This window comes from Gossypium raimondii, chromosome 3 (genome assembly GCF_025698545.1).
Source record: "Gossypium raimondii isolate GPD5lz chromosome 3, ASM2569854v1, whole genome shotgun sequence".
In the NCBI taxonomy this organism is placed as follows: Eukaryota; Viridiplantae; Streptophyta; class Magnoliopsida; order Malvales; family Malvaceae; genus Gossypium; species Gossypium raimondii.
The window spans coordinates 39,053,225-39,071,656 of NC_068567.1; the positions used below are offsets into that span (position 1 = coordinate 39,053,225).

Consider the following 18,432-nt stretch of genomic DNA (forward strand, 5'->3'; position numbering starts at 1 on the left):
AAATTGGATATTAATCCTTGAATTAATGTGCCACCTCACTTTTCTGTCATTAACGAATGAGTGACCAAAAAGTTACAAGTTAATAACTTTAGTTATCAGAACGTAACTTTTCATAGTTCAGTAGTAAAAAAAGAAGAAATTTCACCGAAGTTTAGTGACCACTTTTGTAGTTTACCCAAAAATAAACTAATAAAGTTTAAATGTAAAATTGACCCTCAAACTATATAATGTTTTCTACTTAAATACCTAAAATATTTCTATGGTAAAAAATTATACTTAAACTATTAATTTTGTCTCAATTTACTCAATATACAATACCAACCAATGGTAATGTGCCATGTGTCATGTTCTTACTAGACATCACATACTTTTGGAGTTAAAATAAGATGAAATTGATAGTTTAGAAACATCTTTTGATTAAAAAAACCGTAAGCACCTAAATAGAAAATACAATATAGTTGGGGCCTAATTTTGTAGTTAAGCAAACCAATAATAATAGTAACGCTCGCATTTCGCCTCCTTTTTCAGTAGCCAACTCCTAGTTACTGCTCTTCCACTTTCGCTCTTCTCCAGATCTGATCTCAAAAGAAAATTTCAGGCAATTTCAGAACGCTAAGCCTAGATCTTTTCTTCGCACTTCAAAAGGTTCAATGTTTCATTCACTGAGTTTAGCTTCCAATTTGTTTACTGTATCTCTGATTTGATTATATTTCCCTCGTTGGCTACTCATTTTTATGCTTCATTTAATTTGTTTGATGTTTACGTTTTGCAAAGTGGAGAGTCCAAAGCTTTTCATGCGACGTCATTAATTTGTTTTACATTGCATTCGAGAAGTGGAGGGGGCGGGGCGAGGGGATTTGAAGTATAGGAATAACATTGCTGACTATAGTCTTCATCAAGGATTGTGATGGAAGTTCATGCGATATGCTTGTTTTTCTTCCTTTTTTTCTGCAATTCATCCATAATTTTATGTTCATTCCACCTCCTCTTGCTCCAATCCCTTTTGGATTATTGCTTTTTTGGCTATACTTATAGATTCTTACTTTGTGCTGTGTTTTTTTTCCTCCCAGCCTGTGTGATATTCTTTTCTTTTTTTTTTACTTCATTTCCAGTAAGATGGAAAAGATGGGTCGTGGAGTTAGCAGTGGTGGTGGGCAGAGCTCATTGGGCTATCTGTTTGGGAGTGGAGAAGCTCCAAAACCAGTTACAAACAAATCCGAAGCTGCTCCAATTGAAGCACAGGATGTGTCCAAACCTGCTCCTGCTCCTGAACAAGTTGCCAAGCAAATTCCTGCGGGTATTAACAGTACGCGTGCTGATGGTCAGAACACTGGCAATTTCATTACGGTATAACCCCTTTTGTGATTGCTTCATGAGTCTTTAAAATTGTATGACACTTATGGACTTGCCCTTTCAGTGTTTTAAGTTCTTGACATTCTCTTGTTTTTCCACCAATTTTTTAAATGAGCAATAGGAAACATGTTGCAGAATAGATGTAGAGGTAGTTCAGAAAGGGCTAACTGCGTGCTCAAAATAATACCTTGAAAATATGATTTATACAAGTTAGAAACTTGAATCTCATTGAGGAGAAACTATTACCAAGGAACTTGACATTCTTGGCCGCATCTTTAAGTAATGTGTTTCCAAGTTCTGTGAATTAGGCTTGAAGCTTCCAATAAATGTTATAGGTTAATTGCTGTCTGGGATTGACGAATCTAGGAAGTTTTTTCTTCTCATTTATATAATTTTTTTATTAATTACTGTTAGAAGATAGCTGAAATGTACAATCTTTTATCCTTAGTGTTCATCTCCCCTTCCTTGACCTAAGTGGTAGATGAGTGAATAACTTTGTCGTATTAACTTTCTTTCCAAGGGTGATGGCTTAGAAAAATATATATTAATCAAATATACAACACGGATGTCATTCCCCTGAATGTGCTACCTTCTTCAAAGCACCATGATACTATGCTTGTAAATTTTCTTATTAACTGGTGGTGTTTATAATTGATTTTTTATGTTTAAATCAAGCAGTAATTAAGGGTGTATATCAAATTAAGTTTGGGGGGGGGGGTTGTTATTGGTTGCTTAATACCTATAATAACTTGTATAACTGTCTGTGTTTTATTTTTTTCCTGGATGCAGGATCGACCATCCACCAAGATTCATGCTGCCCCTGGAGGTGGATCTTCTCTGGATTACCTTTTCGGTGGGGGAGCTGGTGGTAGCAAATGAGATCGAATGACTTAATATATCTTGATAATGGTAGTATTTTGGTTGTTGATTCTTAGGGAAGCCATAGATTCCAGATGTTGCTGTTTTCAGATATTATCACATTAAGCAATGGAAACTTGCCGTCATGTAGTGTAATATTACAGATCTTGTGGCTATTGTTGGTTTATTCGAAGAAGTCTCCAGATAGATGCGAAAACGTGTATTGCAGAACTCAGTTACTATAAAAAGCAGTGTTATATATTTCATCTGCATGGTTCTGTTATTTTACCTTCTCTTTATCCCATTTTATACAATATACAATTTTGGCAGAATTCTCATTGTTGTTGGTTTTGCTATATGCCTCTCCTTTTCCTTTTCCTTTTATGCATGTATGTGTGTAATGTATATTGTGATTGGGTTATTCGTAACTGGTGAGTTTGAGAGTTCGGTCCAGCATATAGTCATTTTTTAAGATCGTGTTACATGATGATTCGTTGTGTAAATATAAACACATTACCATGTTATACATGAATATGATAAGTGTATTAATGCTTCGTTTGGTAGGTGTATTAGTTTTCAGTTGGTTTTAATAATGAATTAACAATAAATTAATCACTTGTCTTTAGTAAAGAGAAGAAAATCTTTAGTTACTCGTATGTCTTGTCTTAGTTACTCAGTAGGTCTTACGTTGATGGCAAACATGGAGAAAGTTGGCATAAGGCACGTCTTTCGGGAAGCCAACTCGATGGCTGATTTCGTGGCTAAGAAAGCGAGAGACATTGTTTTTGGTCTGACGATTTGTGAGATACTGCCGGATCAAGTTCGTGATCTATTGCTCTGAGATTTGTCTGATAGCCTGTTATCTAATTAAGTTTGGTTGTTAATATTTTTTGGTAAAAAAACAAAGTTTAATTCATTCTATACCTGGTTAAGAAAATTTTTAATTTATTATTCTAATTTCAAGTTTAATTTTGTGCAACTTATTTTTTTATGTTAGGAAAGCTACTTCAATACATATATAATAGTTACGCTTTTTTTTAAAATGATACTTAAATATAATATAATATAGGCTTAATAACAAATTTGGCCACTAACGTTTATATGTTTTGTCAAAATGATCCTAATTATATTTTTGAGCCTTTTTAGCTTCAACTTTTGTTCTTTTTTCAATTTGTTTTTTTAACAGATTTGATAAAAGTACTATCAAAAGTTAACGAGAATGATGTGGAATTTCACATTTGAAATATTTTTAATAAGATGTAATTTATTACTTAAATAACCCAATAAAATAATTAGATGTGAAAATAATAAAATAAATCATACATAAAATTAAAAAATAACTCTTAATTAAAAAATAAACCTAACTATCGAAAAAAACTTAATCCAATAAAAAAAACCTCTCCATAAACAAATCTATGAAACATTGAAACCTTGAACCATTTTGAAGAGGCAAGAGAAACCCAAAACCTTTCTCTATTACTGAGCTTTGAAGAGGCACAGACTGTATTTGGAATCGAGAGATTGAGGCGAAGCAAAGGTTAGTGTTTCGTTACAAATCGACTGGATATTCTAATATTTTAGGTTTAAGTTTATGAAATTTGGTGTTTAACTTGATTTTCATAGCAATATTTAGGGTTTTGAAATCCTAAATTTTGAAATTCAAAATTGAATCTAGTATTTGGGTTATTTGAGTTCAAAAGAGAGAAAAACTTATAATGGAGTGAAATAAGGTTAGTCAAATGTATTAAAATGGATTTCTTGATCTTAAGATAGGTTATTTGTCTGCTCGTATAAAAATAATGAAAAAATAAAGACGATAATCAAATTCAAATATCTTTATAAAACATATTACTTCATGGGTTAGGTTGAAAATTCAAAGACACCGTTTATAGTTCTTAAAAGCCAAAGACGCTATCTCCATCTTCAAGTAAACTGATTTAACATCTTTTCATTATTGGTATGTTCTCATAAAACTTTTTGTTATGAGCATAACATGAAGTCACATGAATATATATTAAGTCATTACTCTTGGTCTAATCCAGTCAAATAAATATTTATGATACTCAAAGTTTAACAAATACAAGTACAGAAATCTATGAATATGTGTTATAGAGTCATGAAATGAACACCATATTCACATACATGTTTGGATAAGTTGGAGTTGAGAGTGATTGATGTTTTGCTTAGTGGGCTTCTCATAAATGAGGATTTAATTTTTATGTTTCTATGATGTGTTAACTGTTCTTATCATGAGTTGCTAAGATGATGTCTCTATATTTGACATCTCTAGTAATTGTTGATTATTTCTAACTTGCTTGATTTTACTAATAAAACCATCTTTTGCTAAAAAAATACAAAATAGCTAATACTATGCTTTCTAACCTTTTCTTTCTTTCTTGTAAAATGTTAAGAGCATATAAAAAATTAAAAGAAAAGAGTTGCATTAAGAGAACTTTGTATTTTATTTTCTGATTTGATCATGTCATTACCATGCCTTATACTTCACATTATCACAAATATGTTTACTCATCTATTTTGCTTTGTTTTTCCAAGCAGATTGACATGTGTAATGGCAACAACAATTACAAGATGTAAAGTTCCGAATTGATTATTATTGATATAATCATTTTGATATTTATCTTTTTGTGACAAATTTAATATAAATATATTAGATTCTATATATTTTTAATACATTTGTAATATTTTAAATTGCATTGCCAAAAATTATACCAAAGTGATAGTTAACCAATATGCTTGTATCTTATTGTCAACCGTTGTCACAATAGCGAGAAGTTCGTATACCATAAACCATATTGTCAACCAATGTGGTGCACAAAAAAAAAAGCATAATGTCAATCATAGTCATTATAGCAAAAGGTTTCCATGAAAAAAAATAAAATATGACATGTCATTTAGCAAAAGTGCCACTTCTTTAGTTGTTTCTGTGTAATTGATTCTTGGGTGCTAAAATGGTCTTTAATTTGTTTGCGTTTTTTGTTCAGGGAGTTAATTTTCACCAGAGAGCTCATAGTAGATGTCCTACTGGATTCAAGTGCCCTAACAATTTGTGAGTTGTTATTCCTCTGTAGCAAGCAAATGAAACAACTTAGGGTCTGTTTGATTGACGGAATTGATTTTCCGGAAAATTATTTTCAACTTTTCCAGCGTTTGATTGGCGGAAAACATTTTTCATTTGGAAAATGAACTCCAAAACAAGGGAAAATGGGTTATATTTTAGGGAAAATGTCTTACCCTTTCAATTTCCGTAAGACATTTTCCGTGCTCTCCTCTCTATCGCCTCCTTCATTCCTTCCTTCATTTTCGGTAGAAAACTGCTTCTGTTTATTGATTTTCCAATAACTTGTTTTTTTAATTATTCAATACTTGTTTTTTTAACACAATTACAAATAATTTATTTGATATTAGTTTTTTTCAATTTATAACGATTAATATTGTAGCTTAATAATTGAGTATTATTATAAATAAATCATTGCAATATATGTAAAAATAATTTAAAATATAAAAATTTATTAATATATATTAATATATGTAAAACAACTTTTCCGGAAAAATATTTTCAAAAATCTGCCAAGCAGCAGAAAATATTTTACATGATTCAATCAAACACCGAAAATATTTTCCAAGAAATCATTTTACGAAAAGTAAAACATTTTCCGAAATCATTTTACGGAAAATATTTTTCGACAATCAAACAGACCCTTAATATCCAAATTGACACAATAATTATATAATATCACAACAAATAACAATTACAACAACCTACAAATAATACAAAAAATAATAGTTTAAGCAACCAATTTCATATTTATTTAATGACACATAAAATTAGATTTACAAAATTATCATTACTGAATGTGTTACAACTTCAGCATCAGCAGTTTCTAGTTGATTGATCCTCTGTAGCAAACAAAAGAAAAATTAATTTAATCATCCAAATATGAAATAAAATCCAAATTATAAGTTTAATATTTACTAAATTATTTACGACTTCAGGCTCTGCATTTTGCAATTGATGAGTCTGCAACAAATAGAAAATTTTAATCAACCAATATGACATATATCAATCATAAAATAAAATCATATTTATAAGTTTAATATTTACTGAAAAATTTGCTTCTTGAGGCTTTACATTTAGTGGTTGATGGGTCTGCAAGAAACAAAAGAATAGCCTATTTAATCAACCAATTTCTATGTTTATTAAATAACACATAAAATAAATATTATGAACCTTAAATGACAGTTACCTCCTACGGACATCTTTGTTTGTTATGAGCCTCAATTCCACAAACACTGCATGTCATTATCAACCCAACCCTACTAAGTTGTCTTGGTCTTTTTTTCTTTGGTTCATCTTTTGGGTTCCTCCTATTTTTCTTTGGCCTTCCGGGCATCTTTTTGTCAATAGGTGGGAGAACAGGCTCAATTCCAAACTTGACCCATTCATGTGCTCCATTGATAGGCTGCAGCGTATATACGTATGCTTTCTCATAGGTTTCTTTATGGTAGAATTGATCCAAGTAGTCATCTGGTTCACCACCCATATGCCATATGGCAGCGCAACCATGTGGACAAGGCAAGCCAATTAATTCCCAACTCCTACAACTACAGGTTCTTTCTTCAATGTTCACTGTGTATTACTTTCTTCCCTTTTTCACCTCACAACCATCATCACCATTCCATACCATCTACCATTCAACACCATCTCTTTTATTTTGATCAAATTTCTTCTTCACTAAAGGACCATAGTTTTGCTTCCATGATTTGCAGAACTTTCGCATCTCGACAATTCTATTTCTTCTAACATTGTGATTATACTTTTGTACCTCACCTCTACAATGCTAGAGTTGAAAGCTTCACAAATATTATTGTCAACCATGTCAAACTTACACTGGCATCCAAAAACGGCCTTCGTCCAATGTTTAGGAGACTTGCACATCAACTCATTCGCAACTTTTTCATCTTTTTTCTTAAGATTTTAAACTTTATCTTCCCACTCCCTCTCTGTTGTGGCCTTCACAATTTCCCAAAAATCAAATTCATAAAACTTTGCTTTCTTCCTTCCAAACTAGTTGGCAAAAACATGATGTGCACAATTTCTGTGCTCTATTCTGGGCAAAACTTCATCAATTGCAATCTTTAAACCCTACGCAAATAATTAAAAAAATGTTAACATAATTGGAAAAAAAATACATATAAAAGAAAAGCCTATGAAAATATTGTCTTACCTTTTGTTTGTCACTAATTATTGTATATCCAAAGCCATCTTCTAGGTCCAAATCAATAGCTAGTAGATTTAAAAACCATGCTCATGAATCTGTACATTCACCCTCAACTATAGCCCACGCAACTGGGTACATCTGGTTTTTTACATCTCTTCCAACTACTGTTAACATTTCACTCTTGAAATACCCTTTTAGAAAACAACCATCTAAACCAAGGATTGACCTACATCCAACTTTCTAACCTTTCTTTAAAGAATCAAAACAAGCATAGAACCTTGTAAAATATGGGGAAGAATCTAGAGTTACCCTATGCATTGCCATTTTAATTGTACTGTCTGGATTCTTAACCCTCAACTCATCTGCATAATCCCATAACATAGCAAATTCTTCCTTGAAGCTCCCAGCCAACCTCTTGTTCACTCTTTTTTTGGCCCTTCTACACTTAGTAAGGTTCATATTCACATGCAAATCTGAAGCTACCCTTCATTGAATCTCCTTCAACTTCATTTTTGGATGGTCCCTTGTAGTTTCTTCAAAATGGTTTGCAATTATAGCAACATTAACCATTTTGTTCTTGAATCTCACACAACAATTATGCTCTTTGTGAAAGCTGCTCACCTGTAGACACTTTGATCTCTTATTGTAACTTGCAGATATTCTCCAAGGACATTTCGCAATGGTGATGCACTTAACCCTGATCCATTTTGGTTCATTTGTAACAATTTTCAATTCCCTTCTTGAAACCTTTGAATAATTTTGGATGACATCTTTGAAAGTTTCTCCATCTCTAAAAAGCATCCCTAAACATAATTTTGGATTTTCATAGTTTGGATTGTACACCGAAAACTTCTTTCTTCTCCTTGCACCATGCTCATGTTTCTCCTCAGAACTAGACTCCACTATACTACATGGTCATTAGATTCAAAGTAATCTATCTCATAACCATTTGCCTCTTGTGTACTTTTATCATGCCTTTCTTGGACTTCTACATCCTCCCAAACATCATTTTCAAGTTCACATGCCATCCTCTCCCTATTAGCATCAATGTTATAATTTTTTACAGATTTTCCTCTAAATCTTTTCAACTTATCCCTAGCAGCTTGCAACATCTCATCCCCCTAACCATTTGAAAGATATTTAACATTAACCATATAAACTTCATCAACATATTGCCAGTCAACATCCTCCCTCTTACCATCGGCCTCAAAAGCCCCTTGACCAACACCCTTACCATCCTCCTCACAGTCCCCCTCATTGGACCCTTCAATAGCTCCCAAAACAACTGCCTCACCAGCTCCAAAATCATCATTCTCATAAACATGTGATGCATTATTGTCTTGTTCTACAAGTGGCTCAATACCTATTACACACATCTGCATGTAAATTAAATAACAATAGATGCTATATAATGAAGCAACAAATAATAATTAAAAAAACAACAACCAATAATAATTATTAATTCAAGAACAAATACAAGTAACCAATAATAATTCAAAAAATATGTTGTTGTCCACATTCGAAACAAATTAACAACAAATAAATTCACATGTTGTCACACTCTTTAACTATAATTAAAGAAATACTCATTAGTCACTGGAATATTAAGCTATTGAAGAGTTTAATTCAGCATATTCTATTGAGGAGTTTAATTTAGGTTAATTCATTTTACTTTGAAGATAGAGATGGTGTCTTTGGCTTTTAAGAACTAAAAACGGTGTCTTTAAATTATGTATTGTATTTGTTTATGTTTAAAATTACAAGATTGAGCCTTTAGCTAAAATGACAAGGTCATTTTTTGAATCTTAGAGTGTGTTCGGTTAGATAGAAAAGTAGAGGGATGGAAGGGAGTGGAAAAGTGGAAAGAAAACAAATTTTGAGTAGACTTGGTAGAGAAAAGAGTAGGAGGAAAGAAAATAAAAGAAATGATCATTTTTCATCCTAATGAAAAAGTGAGAGGAGAGAAAATGAGAGAGATAGTAATTTAGTTCAAAATTATATATTTTTTCAATGTTTTATTTTATTTTGTTTTGTTTTTCAACCTCGCAAACAGTGGATGGAAATAAAATTATTTTTTCTTTGAATTTTTCATCTTTTCTACCAAGCACACTTATAGGATGAAAATTATATTTTCTATCTTTCTATTTTTCTACCTCTTCCAATTTTCATTTTTCTATTTTCTTTCCACTTTACCAAGAAAAATCTCAATGTTTCAAGTTTGAGTCCTGTCATGTGTAAATTTTCTCTAATATTTATGTTGAGTTTAAGTTCTATGGATATATTTTTAGTTTTTAGTAGGTTGTAAAACTTACGAGATAGAATTAATGAGACAAAGGGTGTGTCTGTTATACAAAAAATGACTTGTGGAAAAATATTTTATGCATTTTCTTATGTTTGTTTCATAGAAAACAAGTTGGCCAACATAAAATGACTACGTGTCAACTGAAAATAAACTACTTTTCCTGTAAATTAACTTACCCTTTTGAAAAATGTAAGTCATTTTCCGAAAAAGAGCTCATCTATTAATAGTTTTATTTTTATATAAAAATTAACTTGAATCAAGCTTACACTACACCAGAACAGGTTTTTAGCGGCGTTTTTTTAGGCCTTTAGCGGCGCTTTTTAACGCCACTAAAGAAATTTGCGACGCTTAAAGAAGCGCCACAAAAAATGTCGCTAACGACAATGTCACTAACTTTTTGCGGCGCTTACAGAAAAAAACTCCGCTAAAGATCATGTTCTTTAGCGGCGCTAAGAAAATAATCGCCGCTAAAGATCATGTTCTTTAGCGGCGCTTATGAAAAAACGCCGCTAAAGATCACGTTCTTTAGCGGTGCTTAGAAAAAAACGCCGCTAAAGATCATATTCTTTAGCAGCGCTTAGGAAAAAACGCCGCTAAAGATCATGTTCTTTAGCGGCGCTTTGGATGAAAACGCCGCTAAAAGTAATGTTCTATAGCGGCGCTTGTTCAAAAACGCCGCTAATAGTAGTGTTTATTTAGTGGCGCTTATTTCACAAACGCCACTATTTGATATGACTTTTAGCGGCGCTTTTTTAAAAGACGCCACTAATTTTAGGATTTTTTTAAAATAAAATTTTCTGTTTTTTTCAGCCCTCCTGCAACAACAAATCAAAAGCAGCCAGATCTAAACTAACCAAAACAATAAATTTATATAATATAATGACTAAAATAATATTAATTGATATAAATAAAAGTGAATTCATACTTTTCTTTACAAAAACGTTTAAAGTTAAAATAATAAAATATTTATGCAATATACACTATGATTGCGGAAGTTATGATCATTGAAACATCTTCATCATAGTCCTGTCTGCTGTTGAAGTTCGTCGTACTTTTTGCTCGCTCTGCTTCTCTCGATGCCGCATCTTTTGAAGTCGAGTGTAGTTCTTCATATTTCTTTTGAACCTCTACTTCTATCGCTGCTTCTCTCGCTGCTTCTTCTTCAGGGCCTCTGCTTCTCTCACTGTAGCATCTGCTTTCCTCGCTGCCGCATCTGCTTTAAGTTGTTGCTGAAGTTCTTCATATTTCCTTTGAACCTCAAATGTGGTCGCTTGCATCTGAGCTATCTGATCTTTTAACCTCTGAACTTCAGCTTGAGATTGACTTCCCGAAGCCATGTATTGGTGCGAATGGATCCAAAATATTGGGTTAATGATAAAAGATCCTTGAAATCGAACCCGACCATACTTTTCAGACCCAAAACTTCAGAATAATCCGGTTATCAATGTCTTCAAGATGAACAGAACTATCACTAGAAGCAATCGCTTCAGACTCAAATTTTTTCCTTTAGTTTTCCTAATAAATAAATCACATAGTTAGGAACACAATATATATTAAAAAAACAAATGCAATATAACAATAGTCGCATTACAAGCAATGAATTAAAACATTAGAAAATAAACACTATAAATAACTAAAATAAGTCAAATCGTATTAAGTAAACGTACCATAATTTCACCAGCTTCAGGAGTCATAGTAGATCCATCTTTCTTCTTATGTGTAATTTCAAAAAGTTGAAGGCGTCCAACTTTTTGACCGGACGACCGTTCCTACAATATAGTAGTAAAAATATTATTTAATAGAAAGTTATACATATTTGAGAATATTAAAAAATTAAAAATACCTCTGCCTCAGCTACACATGCAAAACTTCTCGACCCGGCTGTGTGAGCGAATTTTTGTTGCTACCGGCTACTTTTTCCAACTCGTTAACGATCCTACGTTATAAAATTTTTAGTACGTAAATAGTAAATACTATAAACCAAAATAATTACAATAGTTTGGAAGTACGTCGTACATCGCCTTTCTGAGAATGCCAAAATCTAACCGCATCTTCCCATTGGTACCTCAACATACCCGGCGGGACATTTTGTAATTTCTCATCGAGGGTTGTTTTTGTCTTATAATAATTTTTCTTCAAAGTACTTTTATTGTCTCTCCATCTTTTTCCCAATGCATTCTTTACATAAGCATCCGAGACCTCTAAAGCAAACCTCACCTACAAAAAACACAAGTTAATAAAGTAAATATAAATGAAATTATTTCTCAAGCATTACAGATAGCATTAACATTTTGTTACCATAATATTATCGAGGGCTTGGTTTTTGTTGCTATCGGGCATTTGACGCCATAACTCGTAGTTGATAGGCAACATATTCGCATTTCGTGCTAAAATGTCCATGTATCCTGCTAAAAGTCGAGCTTCTAATCCAATAGGCTGACCAAAATTGTTTCTGCATACCTTGACACGCTCGACTGGATCTAACTCGTATAACTCTCTAAGTAGCGTACGTCCTCGACCTCTGCGCGTTCCACCATTTTCAGCTACAAATGGTATATTATAATATAAGAATTTGAAAAATAAATCAATTATAAGTCAACACGCATGTAAATTAAATGTAAAATTACTTTGAACTTCCGTAGGATCCTCAGGTGTAATCGGAACATTCGAAGATCCAATTGCTGTCTGTTGTTCAGTACTATTTGTTTCTGTCGAGTTTGGATCATTTTGAACAATGCTTTCCCTTACAATTTTTCTTCTAGGCATTTTATCTGCAATACACATAAAATCTAAGTAAACTTAATAACTAAGTACAACAATAACAACACATATAAAATAGTTGAAATATATAATAAGACCAAGATTTAAATTATGATATTACATATAATTAAACAATAGTAAAATCTTACTACATCATTATTCGTAAATATCTTCATCCGTATCCTGATGAACCCATTGAAATTGTGCACTAGTACTAGGGATATTATCGTTTAAGTTTTGTTCTGGAAATGGCAAAGTTTCTGATCTGTCGTCGATGTTATCTCTACTTCCACTGCTCATGTCAAACAAGTCTCTAGGGATGTTACGGAGTACAACGTACCAACCCTCATCAGTTGGATCTTTTGAGTAAAAAACTTGTTTGACTTGACTAGAGAATACATAAGGCTCATCTATCAGTTGTTGTCCTGTGTGAATCAATCGGTCAAAGTTCACCATTGTAAAACCAAATTGATCTTGCTTGATTCCACGAGCTGTATTAACATCGGCCCAATCACCTCGAAATAAGACAACTTTCTATTTGCCGTAGTAATCCAACTCAATTATGTCAGTAAGATGTCCGAAATATTCCACATTTCCCTCGACAGGATTATTGTCCCTAACACTAGCATAACTTGTAATTGCAGAATTAACAACTATTCTACAATTTTGCGTTCTCCTCAACCTCTCGCGATATTTTGTATGAAATCTGAATCCGTTGATGAGGAACGCACTATATCTTTTAACCACTCGATTTGGACCTTGGGAGAGCCATTTAACTTCGTCGTTTACGCTCTTCCCACTCCAAACCTATTGAATGGAAAGTAAACTGAGTAATTAAAAATGTTATGAGAAAGCATTATATACAAACAAGCGGAAGCTCCAACTGCATACCGTTTGGCTTAACCATTCATAAAAAGATTCTGTAAACAACTTATTGATATCTCGATATTGTGTTCTTCGGGAGCGCGAACGAGATCTCAATATTTGTTTGTACTCACTATGTTAAAAAAATATGATCTTTGTTAGAAGATAAACAATATTTAGTTTGATAAATATTTATAAAATTTGTAGAACTTACTTCCGTAAGTGTTCCAATGATTCGTGGTGAAACAGAACATATCGATGTGCTTGTACCCACGATAAATTATCTAATTCTGCAATTTCAACTTTGCCGATTGGTTCTCCAAAACTTTGGAACAAATAAGTATCGGCTAAGTTATAGTCTGTGAGTCCAGCATTCCTATTTGGTCTGTTCAACCTTGTTTCGACATCTTCCAAATATCTTGAGCAGAAGGTCATACATTCCTCTGCCAAGTAGCCTTCAGCAATCGATCCTTCTGGATATCGCTTGTTGCGGCAGTAAACTTTAATTTGGATAGGAACCTAAACACAATATACAACATTATCAAAAGTTGTAACTGAAGGCATAGAGGTGAATGAAGGAAAATTTTAAAAATACTTCTTTAACACCTTTCTATGGGATACATCCATCGATAGAAAACGGGTCCGCCAAGAATTGCTTCGTGCGGAAGATGAATTATCAAGTGAACCATAATGGTGAAGAAGGAAGGTGGAAAGATTTTCTCCATGTTGCATAAAGTCAAAGCGGCTCGATCCTGTACCTTCTGAAGTTCTTGAACATCCAAAACTTTACCACAAATGGCTTTCATTATGTTGGATAGTTCAATGATACAAGACGTCACCTTCTTGGACATACAACATCATAGAGCAACTAGCATTAAATCTTGCATCAAGATGTGATAGTCATGTGATTTTAGCGAATATAATCTTCGATCTTTAACACTAACACATCGAGATATATTTAATGCATACGCATCTGGAACCTTTATATCTTTCAACACCATGCAAAACAGTTCTTTTTCCGTCTTGGACATTGAGAAAATAGAAGGCGGCAACCGATATTTCCCATTCGGAAGTGGATTGGGATGAAGATCAAGCCGAATTCCCATTTGGACTAAATCAAGTCGACTCTGAAGATTGTCTTTTGATTTTCCGTCGACGTTCAAAATTGTACCCACAATGTTCTTTCAGACATTTTTCTCAATGTGCATAACATCAAGATTGTGTCGTAAAAGGTGATGCTCCCAATAAGGCAACTCAAAAAAAAATACTTCTTTTTTTCCACAAGTCCGCCTCATTAGGATCGTCCTCTTCGTCGGAGCTTTCATCCCCTTCATCATTTAATCTTCTGTTTCTCTGCGTGTTTGGCGGTTGGTTCATCTTCCCATAAATGAAATTCATATCTTCCAACATGAACAAGATTTCAGAGCCACTGGTCTGGGAAGGAGCTTCTCTGAACTCTTCAGTGCCGTCAAATACAGAACTCTGAAATCTAAATCTATGATTTTCCGGTAACCACCGACGATGCCCCATGTAAGAAAACTTCTTCCCATTGTATAACCACTGCGAACATGTTTGTGCAGCACAACAAGGACACGCATAACGACCCTTGGTGCTCCAACCGGATAAATTGGCATAAGCGGGAAAGTCATTAATGGTCCACATTAAAGCCGCACGTAAATTAAAGTTCTCCTTTCTCACCACATCGTATGTCTCGACACCAGCCCATAATTGTTTTAACTCTTCAATAAGTGGCTGTAAATAAATGTCGATATCATTCCCGGGCCCTTTCTCACCAAGGATAATCATAGATAAGATAAGGGAAGATTGCTTCATGCAAATCCACGGAGGCAGATTATAAGGAACAAGCACTCATCGGCCAAATCTTGACGCAGATGCTCATGATCTTGAAAGGATTAAATCCATCAGATGCTAGCCCAAGCCTCATACTCCTAGGATCGCTTGCAAAGCCTGAAAATTTATTGTCAAATGATTTCCAAGCCAAAGAATCTGTTGGATGCCTTAGTAATCCATCATCAGTTCGTCCATCATGGTGCCACGTCATTGACTCCGCTGTATTGGACGACATGAATAGCCTTTGAAGCCTTGGTATCAGGGGAAAATACTGCAAAATCTTGACTGGCTTCTTTCTCGACTGTGCACCATTTTCATCGTCCTTCCCATTTTCCATGTTTCTACTAATCCATCGGGATTGGCCGCATACATGATAGCACTGTTGGTCATTTCGATCGCCCCAATACAACATACAGTCATTTGGGCAACTATGGATTTTGTTGTACCCAAGGCCTAAATCTTTTATCATTTTCTTCATATCTTTGCATGACTGAGGGATTTTTACAAACGGAAACATTTCTTTTAAAAACTCTAACAGTATTGTCAACGAGTTTCCGGTCCACCCTCCCAAACATTTTAACTGAAAAAGACGAACAGAGAAAGACATTTTTGAAAATTTTGATCCCTCATACAGTTCTTCGTTCATGTCATTAAGTAGCGCGTAGAACTTTGCCGCTTCTTCATTCGGCTCTTCATGAAGTACACTACGTCCCGGTTCGGTAAAAGCATTTCTCCCAATATTACAATCATCAGAAGCCACAAAGTCCGCTGGGAATGACTGGACACCATGATTGTGCATATTAAATGCATCCCGCAACATACCTTCCATGTCATCCCCTCTATCAGACTGATGGTAAGCAGGACCAGAGTAAGATATATCCATCGTTGAAAAAGAAGTACTAGGCGGGCATTCTCCATGAAATAACCATTGTTTATAACCCCGAACAAACCCATCAACAATTAGATGCTCGTATACAACCTCACGACAATGCCAGTTTATGTTGACACAGTTCTTACACGGGAAAAGAATCATGTTCTCCTGGCTTGCATATTGAAATGCAAAATTTAGAAAATATTGTACTCCATTTCGATAACCGTTGCTAACCCTTGACAAATTCATCCAAGACCGGTCCATTTCTTAATTCTTGAAGTCTGACGTTGACAATAATTTGCACGGGTAAGTTAAAACGCCAGTTATAACCATAAATGAATTACAGAAATTTGTGATATGATATATTTTTATGTATTATGTAAATTATGTAAGTTATGTATTATGTATTATGTAAGTACTGTAAGTAATGTAAGTAATGTAAGTTATGTAAGTTATTTAATTTATGTAGGTTATGTAAGTCCACGGAATTTATGTAAGTTATGTAAGTTATTTAATTTATGTAAGCTATGTAAGTTATTTAATTTATATAGGTTATGTAAGTTATGTAAGTTATTTAATTTATGTAGGTTATGTAAGTTATGTAAGTTATTTAATTTATGTAGGTTATGTAAGTTATGTAAGTTATGTAAGTTATTTAAGTTATTTAAGTTATGTAAGACCGGTCCATTTCTTAATTCTTTAAAAATTATGTAATCATTGTATTATGAAGAATTATGTTAGTTATGTATTATGAAAATTATGTAAGTGTGTAATGTATAAGTTATGTAAGTTTTATATTATGAAAATTAAATAAGTTATGTATTATGAAAATTATGTAAGTTCCAATATTATGTAAGCTATGTATTATGAAATTTAAGTAAGTTGTGTATTGTATAAGTTATGTAGGTTATGAAAATTATGTAAGTTCAATATCGTTTAAGTTATGTACTATGAAAATTATGTAAGTTCAATATTATGTAAGTTGTGTATTATAAACAATTATGTAAGTTGTGTATTGAATAAGTTATGTAGGTTATGAAAATTATGTAAGTTATGTCTGTGAAAATTATTATTAAAGTTAAGTAAGTTCAATATTATGTAAGTTATGTACTATGAAAATCTAAAAAGTTATACATATTGTGTATTATATGTAAGTTATGTATTATGGCATTTTCTTAACAAAAAACTGAACCTTATTTAAATAATTTACATCGTCATTTTATATGATAAAAATTAAATTCGAAAGTGTGAAAAATTTAGTTTTATCCAAAAATAATAAAATGTACATAGTAAAATTAAAAATATTAAATTAATAAATCAATATTTTAGTTGAGTTCAAGTTCAAATCCGCCTACAATATTTTTATTTTATTAATTTTAAATTTAGAAAACACGATATATATTAAAAATGGTATATATACAAAGGCTAAGTCGAATTTTTTGGGGATCCGAAATTAAATTTGTGTCGTAAAAGTGCAATTTCACAATTTTAATGGTCAATATATTCATAGTTTTAAAAGGATTAAATCAATTTTTATCTTTTTAAGAGAAGTCAACGTGGAATTTTATATTTACTAATTTAAAATTTTTAAATCTTAAAAATTACATTTTAGAGAGTTGAAACTCATCAGTCTCTTCAATGATTATAATCGATTTTAATTATAGAAAAGCGGTAACCTTTTTCTTTGTTAAATAAAGAGAGAAATTGTTGCGGATTATAACAACTCAGATGTTTATATAAATACGCTGAAAATATAAATAAATAGTATACAAAAAAAGAAAACAGCATTGTATACAAACAAACCAAATAAAAACCAAAAAATAAATAAACAGTATACGAACAAGGAATAGGACAAATCAGAATTGTATACAAAAAAACCAAATAAAAAAATGAAAATCAAATACAGCAGGTCAAACTGAATACATATTTGTGCCACAATCCTTCTGAATAAATTTGTTAATCAGTAGTAAATAGGAAACAGTTGATGGATTTTTTGTTCAGTTCTTAACTAAAACTGTTTTTGTTCAGTTTATGTTTAACTGTGCATCATTTTTTTTCAGTTTTCAAAGTTTACAATTTTAATCTAAACAACATAGGTAAACAGAAGACCAATTGCAGAAACTCATATGCTTAACATTCGAAATGTTTAACATTCAAAACATAGATTAACATAGCTAAACATTCAAAACTATGCTTAACATTCAAAATGTTTAACATAGCTTAACATAGTTTTCAAAGAACCAAATTTTGTTCAGTTCATGTTTATGCTTAACCCAAGTCCCTAAACTCATCCGGTTAACATTGAAAATGTTCAATACGAGAAGACTAAAGAA

The 18,432-nt window shown here is 32.6% G+C and overlaps 1 protein-coding gene and 2 long non-coding RNA genes across 4 annotated transcripts; 2 read left to right on the forward strand and 1 right to left on the reverse strand.

Moving 5' to 3' along the window:
* Positions 1 to 477: 477 nt before the first annotated feature.
* LOC105794243 (protein SPIRAL1-like 1) lies at positions 478 to 2,494 on the forward strand. Of its 2 annotated transcripts, none has more exons than XM_012623322.2 (3): positions 478 to 645; positions 1,113 to 1,347; positions 2,143 to 2,494. In XM_012623322.2, the coding sequence occupies exons 2-3, from the start codon at positions 1,117 to 1,119 to the stop codon at positions 2,230 to 2,232; spliced, it is 321 nt and encodes a 106-aa protein (XP_012478776.1). In that variant the 5' UTR covers positions 478 to 645; positions 1,113 to 1,116; the 3' UTR covers positions 2,233 to 2,494. The 2 variants fall into 2 exon arrangements, with proteins under 2 accessions (XP_012478776.1, XP_012478777.1); XM_012623323.2 differs by having other exon boundaries at positions 480 to 645; positions 1,071 to 1,347.
* Positions 2,495 to 3,587: 1,093 nt separating this feature from the next.
* LOC128039621 (uncharacterized) lies at positions 3,588 to 5,676 on the forward strand. Its single transcript, XR_008194067.1, has 3 exons — positions 3,588 to 3,748; positions 4,768 to 4,802; positions 5,214 to 5,676. It is a non-coding gene; the product is annotated as an uncharacterized LOC128039621 (long non-coding RNA).
* A 349-nt stretch (positions 5,677 to 6,025) lies between these two features.
* On the reverse strand, positions 6,026 to 6,618 carry LOC128039622 (uncharacterized). The gene is made up of 3 exons (XR_008194068.1): positions 6,477 to 6,618; positions 6,335 to 6,379; positions 6,026 to 6,250 (listed from the first exon to the last, which is right to left on the reverse strand). It is a non-coding gene; the product is annotated as an uncharacterized LOC128039622 (long non-coding RNA).
* Between the last annotated feature and the right edge of the window lie 11,814 nt (positions 6,619 to 18,432).